Raw genomic sequence first — 8,817 nt, 5'->3', positions numbered from 1 at the left:
GCAGTGGATGTTTAGGGTCCTTCTCCTAGATGGGCTCCCTTCCCAGGTGGATGAGCCCCACCTGGCCCTCGCTTCCCTTTATGGCATGGGCAGAAACCACCTCCCTAAATAAATAAATAAATAAATAAATTAATAATAATAATAATAATTTATTATTTATACCCCGCCCATCTGGCTGAGTCTCCCCAGCCACTCTGGGCGGCTCCCAATCGAATATTAAAACAATACAGCATTAAATATTAAAAGCTTCCCTAAACAGGGCTGCCTTCAGATGTCTTTTAAAATTAGGATAGCTGCTTATTTCCTTGACATCTGATGGAAGGGCATTCCACAAGGTGGGTGCTGCTACCGAGAAGGCCCTCTGTCTGGTTCCCTGTAATGGAACTGCCAGAAGGCCCTTGGCGCTGGATCTCAGTGTCCGGGCTGAACGGTGGAGGTGGAGACGCTCCTTCAGGTATATAGGACCGAGGCCGTTTAGGGCTTTCAAGGTCAACACCAAGGCTTTGAATTGTGCTCGGAAACGTACTGGGAGCCAGTGTAGATCTCTCAGGACTGGTGTTATGTGGTCCCGGCGGTCGCTCCCAGTCACCAGTCTAGCTGCCGCATTCTGGATTAATTGCAGTTTCCGGGTCACCTTCAAAGGTAGCCCCATGTAGAGCGCATTGCAGTAGTCCAAGCGGGAGATAACCAGAGCATGCACCACTCTGGCGAGACAGTCCGCCGGCAGGTAGGGTCTCAGCCTGCATACCAGATGGAGCTGATAGACAGCTGCCCTGGACACAGAATTGACCTGCGCCTCCATGGACAGCTGTGAGTCCAAAATGACTCCCAGGCTGCGCACCTGGTCCTTCAGGGGCACAGTTACCCCATTCTGGACCAGGGAATCCTCCACACCTGCCCACCTCCTGTCTTGTTCTTGACTGTTGGACCCCCTCTTGGTATATCCACTCCACCCCCCAGGGCCTGTCTTCACATGCAGGGGAACCCCCTAACTCATTGTGGGTTTGAGACCCATCGGCTCCCCTTACCTGATTTAGCCGGCCAGTCGAAGCCGTTCCCAGGTTTGTGGCTGCTGTCACCTTCTAGGAGCCGCAGTGGAGAGCAGGGTGGGGACCAAAGGTGGACCAACGACCCCAGGAGGAGCACAACATGATACCCACAAGAGGTGCTACCCCTCCCCTAACACCCCCCCACACACCCTGCTCTCAATTTAATAATCATAAAAAGAGAGGGTTTGCCCTCTTAAGAGAACAATCATACAAATTGAGGACTCTTGCCTCTTTTATATGCCAGTCATTTGGGGATTTAAAGATCAAGGAGTCTTAACTCAGAAACCGGATCTTCCTCTTCTGCCATTCCAGTACCCAGGCTTAAGGCAAATAAATGTATGTTATTGGGACCTGACTCTCACATCACGAGCTGCATTGCGGCATAATGGATGTATGATTACAGGCGGGTTTCATTTTCTCCTGCCAACCTAGCAGTTCGAAAGCACGTCAAAATGCAAGTAGATAGGGACCGCTACAGCGGGAAGGTAAACGGCGTTTCCATGTGCTGCTCTGGTTTGCCAGAAGCGGCTTTGTCATGCTGGCCATATGACCTGGAAGCTATACGCCGGCTCCCTCGGCCAATAATGCGAGATGAGCGCGCAACCCCAGAGTCGGTCACGACTGGACCTAATGGTCAGGGGTCCCTTTACCTTTACCTTTTCATTTTCTTGTAGGTTGGCTTTAGATTCCAGATACAAACACACAAACGTTCGTTTTTCAGCTTGCTGTTTATTGATTGGTTCGTAAGAAATCGAGAACGTTTTTAAATATTGAGATATTTTAGAAAACAAAGAACAATCATCATATCAATCGCTGACATACAAATATATATTATTTTGGAATCTGGTTCTCTCCTAAACCACAGCCCCAGTTGTCTTTCCGGAGCCACAGCTCTCTTGTCAGGCCACATCCTTCACTAACCTTCCACCCCACCTTCTATAAGTGCTTTAGCCTGCCTGGAAATGTGTCTGTGATAATGCCTCCTGCTGGCCTGGACGGAGGACGGAAAGAGGAGTGGCCAGACATAGAAACCTCTAGTCTTCGTTCTGGCGGCGTGTAGCCTACCGCACAAAGGTAAGTAGCATAGGCCCGCCTATTTTTTTGCTCCCGGCTCGGCCCTCCAACGGTATGTGGAACCTCGGAAGATCCCCCAAGAGGGGGCCCGGCCCCTGAGCTGAAGGAGCTCTCCCAGTCCCCAAGCTTAACGGAATTTGTTTCTGCAAGTAGATACAATATCTGCTGAGGGATGATATTCCCCAAAATGCTGAGATTGTTTCGAGATATTTAGCTGAGATTTTTAGTGTCAAATTTAAAACTGCTTAATTTATTTAATAGTGGCTACTGGGTCTTTCATCATGTTTTATGAGTTTAATATGTCTAGATTATGAATGTTTTATGGATGGTTTTTATTTTATTTTAAAAAAACTGATTCTACTGTCTAAGCTCTGCCAACAAAGGCTGAATGAATGAAAAGCAAAATTCTAAGGGAATCAAAAGTGCAATACAGTCTAAACTTCCTTTGATGCATCTCTGGACGTTTCAGAGAATGTGGGGCGGGGGGAGAAAGACTTGACACTGATCTGCATCCCAGGCAGAATCCTTCTACAAATAGTTAAATAATCTGTGGCTACATACATATATATATATTAAAATTACATTCGAAAGTCCACCGTGCATTAATAAATAAATTAGAACGGACATTCCCCACTCCACTCACTTCTGAATCCGGAAGTCTTCAGGGTCGCCGAGGTCAATGTCCAAAATATCTCATAGAGCATGCTCAATAGTCATAGAATCATAGGGCTGGAAGGGACCACAAGGGTCATCTAGTCCAACCCCCTGCAATGCAGGAACCATCTCTCTCTCTAACGTTGATTGGTTGTGATTCATTTCTTAATCAAGACGTCTGTTCCAGCTGTGCCAAAACAGTTGTTTGCTGCGGACGGTGGGAGGAGCGTGCAAAAGGAGACCGCTACCCCACCTCCACCTCGTGGGGCGCAGAGAGTCAAGGCCGCCAAAAGTCTGCACATCACCGTGCTTTCCTCATGTCCAAGTGCGGGAAGTAGAGACCGAGGACGTCCTGCTGCACTTGGTACTTCCCTCCTTTCTTCCGCAGACAGAAGGCAACCTGGTTGGTGCAGAAAGAACAGAGGAGGGAGAAAAAGAATGCTCGTCATACAAGTCTGTGTGCGGACAATGCTCCCCTTCCTGTCCTGCATCAGCAGATGGACCACAAGCTGAACATGAGCCAACCGTGTGATGCAGCAGCAAAAGAAGCAAATGCTATTCTAGGCTGCATCAACAGAAGCCTAGTGTCCAGATCAAGGGAAGTCATAGTCCCACTCTGTTCTGCTTTGGTCAGACCACACTTGAAATACTGTGCCCAGTTCTGGGCACCACAATTTAAGAAAGACATTGACAAGCTGGAAGGTGTGCAGAGAGAAGGGCGACCAAGATGATCAAGGGTCTGGAAACCAAGCCTTATGAGGAATGGTTGAAGGAGCTGGGTATGTTTAGTGTGGAGAAGAGGAGACTGAGAGGTGATATGAGAGCCACCTTCAAATATCTCAAGGGCTGCCACATGAAAGAGGAAGCAAGTTTGTCTTCTCCTGTTCTGGAGGATAGGACTTGAACCCATGGCTTCAAGTTACAACAAATTCTGACTAAATGTCAGGAATAACTTTCTGACAGTAAGAGCCGTTCAACAGTGGAGCAATCTCCCACAGGAGGTGGTGGGCTCTCCTTCCTTGGAGGTTTTTAAGCAGAGGTTGGGGGACGATCTGTCATGGATGCTTTAACTGAGATTCCTGCATTGCAGGGAGTTGGACTAGATGACCCTTGGGGGTACCCTCCAGCTCTACAGTTCTATTGAGTCTAAGTCTGTGTGAGGACCACACTCCCCTTTGTGCCCTGTAACCAGATCCATCTGCAGCTGCTGTCAGGGCTGGAGTTGGACACAGGTCAGCTAGGAAAGAAGCAGATCTTCGATGCCAGTATAGTTAACTTTTTATTCAAGGAAGCGGCACACAGCTCAGCAACCCTTCCCATCAGGTCTTGCCCCTATGGAGCCATTGCCAGGACTGAAGGTCCCTGCCTTCCACCCTCTCTAAGGCTCCTTCTCTCCCGGATGTTTCCCAAGCAGTCTCAAACTGTGCTTGCACACCTCCAGCCTCTGTTTTGCCTTCCTCGTTATTTTCGGAGACTAGGGTGGAGAGAGCTTGTCGCAGCCAGAAAGAGAGACTCCCTGGATTCTTCTGCAGCCTCTAGACCATCCCCACCCCTGTTTCAGCCTCAGTCTGAATTGCTCCCTGTCGCAGCCTCTTCCTGCTCACTAAAGCCTGTTGCTCCGTCAGCATCTGGCACAGAGGTCTAGAGGTTTTTAAGCAGGGGCGTAGGAAGAGGGGGGTGGTGGGAGTGCGCCGCCCCTGGCAGTGTGATCCCAGTAGGGTGCCATCGTGGCTGTCCCCGCCCTCAGAACATAGAATCATAGAATAGAGTCATAGAATCATAGAGTTGGAAGAGACCACAAGGGCCATCCAGTCCAACCCCCTGCCAAGCAGGAAACACCATCAAAGCATTCTTGACATATGGCTGTCAAGCCTCTGCTTAAAGACCTCCAAAGAAGGAGACTCCACCACACGCCTTGGTAGCAAATTCCACTGCCGAACAGCTCTTACTGTCAGGAAGTTCTTATTTCTTGTAGTTTGAATCCATTGCTCCATGTCCGCTTCTCTGGAGCAGCAGAAAACAACCTTTCTCCCTCCTCTATATGACATCCTTTTATATATTTGAACATGGCTATCACCCCTTAACCTTCTCTTCTCCAGGCTAAACATGCCCAGCTCCCTAAGCCGTTCCTAATAAGGCATCGTTTCTGGGCCTTTGACCATTTTGGTTGCCCTCCTCTGGACACGTTCCAGCTTGTCAGTATCCTTCTTGAACTGAGGTGCCCAGAACTGGACACAGTACTCCAGGTGAGGTCTGACCAGAGCAGAATACAGTGGTACTATTACTTCACTTGATCTAGATGCTATACTCCTATTGATGCAGCCCAGAATTGCATTGGCTTTTTTAGCTGCTGCATCACACTGCTGACTCATGTCAGCACTGAAGATTGATCTTCCCAATCTTCTCCCTCTGACCTCTCCTCAGTGTCCCACCACCAACTCCCTGGCTCTGAGCCTTCCTCCTCTGGGGTTTCTCTTGGGGGTTCCCCAGCTGGTGCCTCCCACCCCTCCTCTTCATCCAGCCAGTCCCTTACAGATGCTCTTTGTGGCTGCTTAGGACAAACCGTTACACCTGGCTACGTCAGACAGAGAGGTGAGGCAGGAAGGCTCCCTCTGTTGGTCTGGCTGGGACAAGCTGTTCCACCTACCGCTAGCTGTGTCAGAGGGGAGTCCATCAGCTGCATCTGAGCGAAAGGTGAGATAGCGAGGCCCCCTCTGCCAGCCTGGCTGAAATTAAATGCCGTTTGGGTCCTCCCCTCCCCAAATGACCTCCATCAGCACACCAGGACATTTCCCAATTCAAAAATAAAAAATACTTGTGCAAGTAGTTCTCCCACGGCATTCTCCAGCCCCCTTCCATGTGAAATGGTTCTGGGGAAATGCGATTTCCCACACGTTGGGTGCAACTGGTGTCAGAAGCGAGATACCCTGCCCCAAAATTGTGAAATGGTTCTGGGGGGGGGGAAATGTGCATTGCTTGTGTCCGATAAAAAAAAAAGAGGAAAGAACTTCCTATCCCCTATGTCCTGAACGCAGAGGATGAACATACCAGGAAGCAGATGAGGAAGAGGAGGAGGAAGCCCAGGAGAGCAGACAGACTTATAAGGATGATGGCCCAGAAAGGTAACCCTGGAAGGACAAAAAAAAGAAGTATTAAATGTTGGCAGGCTTTGACCCATGGCATTGTGGAGAATTAAAATGGTGGGCAGCTTCTGAGGCTGAGGCATTTGAGTAAATCCGACGGCCAGTGGAAGAATTGAAAGAGGAGACCCACCCACCAGAAACCAGGACCCCTCCAACCTCGAATCAACACTGAACCAAATAAAAATCACTGACCTCCTTGGTGGTGCACTGGGGTCCCTGTTGAAGGATAACCTGTCAAGTAAATATAGCATAAACATAACAGCATGAAATGAACCCAGGAGCAGAATCGAGCCAAAAGGGCCCCATCTAATGTATTGTTTCTGGGGGACAGGGGACGGGCAGGTGTGGGGGACTCCCTGGTCCTGAATAGGGTAACTGTGCCCCTGAAGGACCAGGTGTGCAGGGTGTTGTGTCTAGAGGTCCTGGGCTGCCCAGAGAGCAAGACTCCCCTCTCGGCCTCGTTGATGGGGCCCAAGGAAGGCAGAGCAAGACATTTGGCACCTACTTGGCTGAAGGAGTTGCTGGGAAGAGGCTGACACAGGACCAGAGCTTTCCTTCTCCTAGACAGGAGATGAGTCCCATCTGCCCCTCACTTCCTTCTACAGCATGTGCAGAGACTACCTTCTTGACCATTGGTCTCCTCCACTCCATCTGCTGGAGCCCGTTTTTGCATGCGGGGAAAGTCCCTAACCCCCCGAGGGATTGGGACCCATCAGCTCCCCTCGCCTGGTTTAGCTGGCCAGTTGAAGCCGTTCTTGGGTTGTGGCCGCTGACAGCTTCTAGAAGCCACAGGTGAGAGTTGGGTGCAGGTGGGGACCAAATGTGGGCAAACTACCCCAGGAGGAGCATGGTATGTCCCCCACCAGAGGTAACCCCCCCCCCCGCGCCCCTAACACCCCAGTCTTGGAAGCAGTTATGCTCCTGACTCCCAGTTGCTGGAAGCCATGGGAGGGCAGTGTGGCTCTTGAACCACAGTGAGACAAGGGTGCTAGACTAGATGACCCATTGGCCTAATCCAGCAGGCCCTTCTGTCTTTCCCCCAGAAGCTTCTGCCATTGTCCAGGATCTCTGGCATTCACTGCATTCTTACCGCTGACCAGCAGGCTTCCGTTGTCCAGTGTGTACACCCCCAACGCTGTGGCATTGCCCGTCCAGTTCCTAAACGCATCATACACCACAGCTCGGCCAAAAGTCCTCGTGGACGAATCCATCGCAAATGTGCAGGCGCCGCCGACCCCTGTCTCGGTAGGCTGGCCGGTTGGTCTATGCAAAAATTAAATCAAAGCCAAACGTTGGTCAACCGCCATGACTGATGTCTCTTAAGTAGGGATGTTGGAGACTCCCAATGGCAGCGGAGATTACCGACCCTCACTTGGACTCCATTCGAACCATACACACACGCACCTGAAGCTCTTGACAGAGCACTGCACAAACTCCTTCTGCAGGTCGCTGCGTTGGTATAACTGGTGGAGCTGTTTGGAGGAAAAAGGGGAGGACAGAAGAAGAAGAGTTTGGATTTGATATCCCGCTTTATCACTACCTGAAGGAGTCTCAAAGCGGCTAACATTCTCCTTTCCCTTCCTCCCCCACAACAAACACTCTGTGATGTGAGTGGGGCTGAGAGACTTAAGAGAAGTGTGACTAGCCCCCAAGGTCACCCAGCAGCTGCATGTGGAGGAGCAGAGACGCGAACCCAGTTCCCCAGATTACGAGCCTACCGCTCTTAACCACTACACCACGCTGGCACACAGGATCAATAAGGGCGAACGTAGCCAGAGAGAGGTGCAATTCGGGTCCCTCTTTGAGTCATATTACATTGGCGTGGCCTGTGCCATTGTTACACGGGTTTTAAGATGCACACACACACACATAGCAGGTGCCCCCCACCCCGCAGAAAACCAACCCTTCACCCTTCAGCAATTTGGGAAATATTCTCTGGAAATAATGGCCACTTTATTTGAATGTATTAAACTTAATTCACATCGCAAAACAAGAGCAGTTTTAGTCAGGTGGCGTACAATGCGTTGCCAGCGACTGGGGCAAGGCAAGGATTGTGCCCCCTAACCTCAGTGCGGGCATTGTGCAGGAGGCAATGGGTGGACTTGGCTCGCTGTGCCCCTGTGGTACCCGCTCCTCGTGGAGGTCGGCTGCCCTCTCGGCTTGGGGAGAGACCAGGGTTCAAATCCCCACTTGGCTGTGGAGCTCACTGAGTGACCTTTCAGGCCTACCTACCTACCTTACCCAAGCTACACTGAGATCCTCAGAGAAACAGGATATGTGTTCATATATATGATTTGAGATGATTTTAAAAATTGTCCGTGGAATTTGGAATTCATTTTTATAAACACCGTTTTTGATTAAGTTACAGGTAGGTAGCCGTGTTGGTCTGAGTAGAAGCAAAATAAAAAAATTCCTTCAGTAGCACCTTAAAGACCAACTAAGTTTATATTTTGGTATGAGCTTTCGTGTGCATGCACACTTCTTCAGATACACGTTTTTGATTAAGTTATGGTTAACTGCAATAACAATTTCCTCTTTTTCTGTAATGTGCACGATATCTTTTTCCCCTGTTTCGTTTCCCTCATGGGGATGACGTCTTGTGTCTTATATTACTCTGTGCAGTTTTCATTTTGTACTCTGCATTTTCCAATAAAGATTATAAAATAAAACCTGATAGGAGAAGATTTTAACTCTAACTCTTTTAAAATATCTTGAGCTGCTCTTAGAATGTTTTCGCTTTGTTTTTTAAACAAACTTGGGGAGGAGAGGCAGGATATAGAAGTTCAAGAAATAACAATACATATATTGTACATATTTCCAGCCAGGCCAAAACACTCGAGGAGGCCGGAGGGAGAGAAAGAAGTCTGGGTCAGGGGCAAGCCTGAAAGGAGTCTCAG

The 8,817-nt window shown here is 49.5% G+C and overlaps 1 protein-coding gene across 1 annotated transcript in view; it reads right to left on the bottom strand.

Annotated features, from left to right (window-relative positions):
- Positions 1 to 1,758: 1,758 nt before the first annotated feature.
- The window catches only part of LOC118078488 (uncharacterized), a 162,445-nt gene continuing 155,386 nt past the window's right edge, over positions 1,759 to 8,817 (bottom strand). The window contains exons 78-82 of the mRNA XM_088671363.1: positions 7,325 to 7,392; positions 7,011 to 7,183; positions 6,113 to 6,151; positions 5,826 to 5,905; positions 1,759 to 3,177 (exon numbers count right to left, since the gene is read on the bottom strand). Of these exons, the coding sequence (XP_088527489.1) occupies positions 3,079 to 3,177; positions 5,826 to 5,905; positions 6,113 to 6,151; positions 7,011 to 7,183; positions 7,325 to 7,392 (459 nt within the window). The 3' untranslated portion in view covers positions 1,759 to 3,078. The remainder of the gene's footprint in view (positions 3,178 to 5,825; positions 5,906 to 6,112; positions 6,152 to 7,010; positions 7,184 to 7,324; positions 7,393 to 8,817) is intronic.

Source organism: Zootoca vivipara, chromosome 6 (genome assembly GCF_965207765.1).
Source record: "Zootoca vivipara chromosome 6, rZooViv2.hap1.1, whole genome shotgun sequence".
Classification (NCBI taxonomy): Eukaryota; Metazoa; Chordata; class Lepidosauria; order Squamata; family Lacertidae; genus Zootoca; species Zootoca vivipara.
This window is presented reverse-complemented; position numbering and strand designations above follow the sequence as displayed.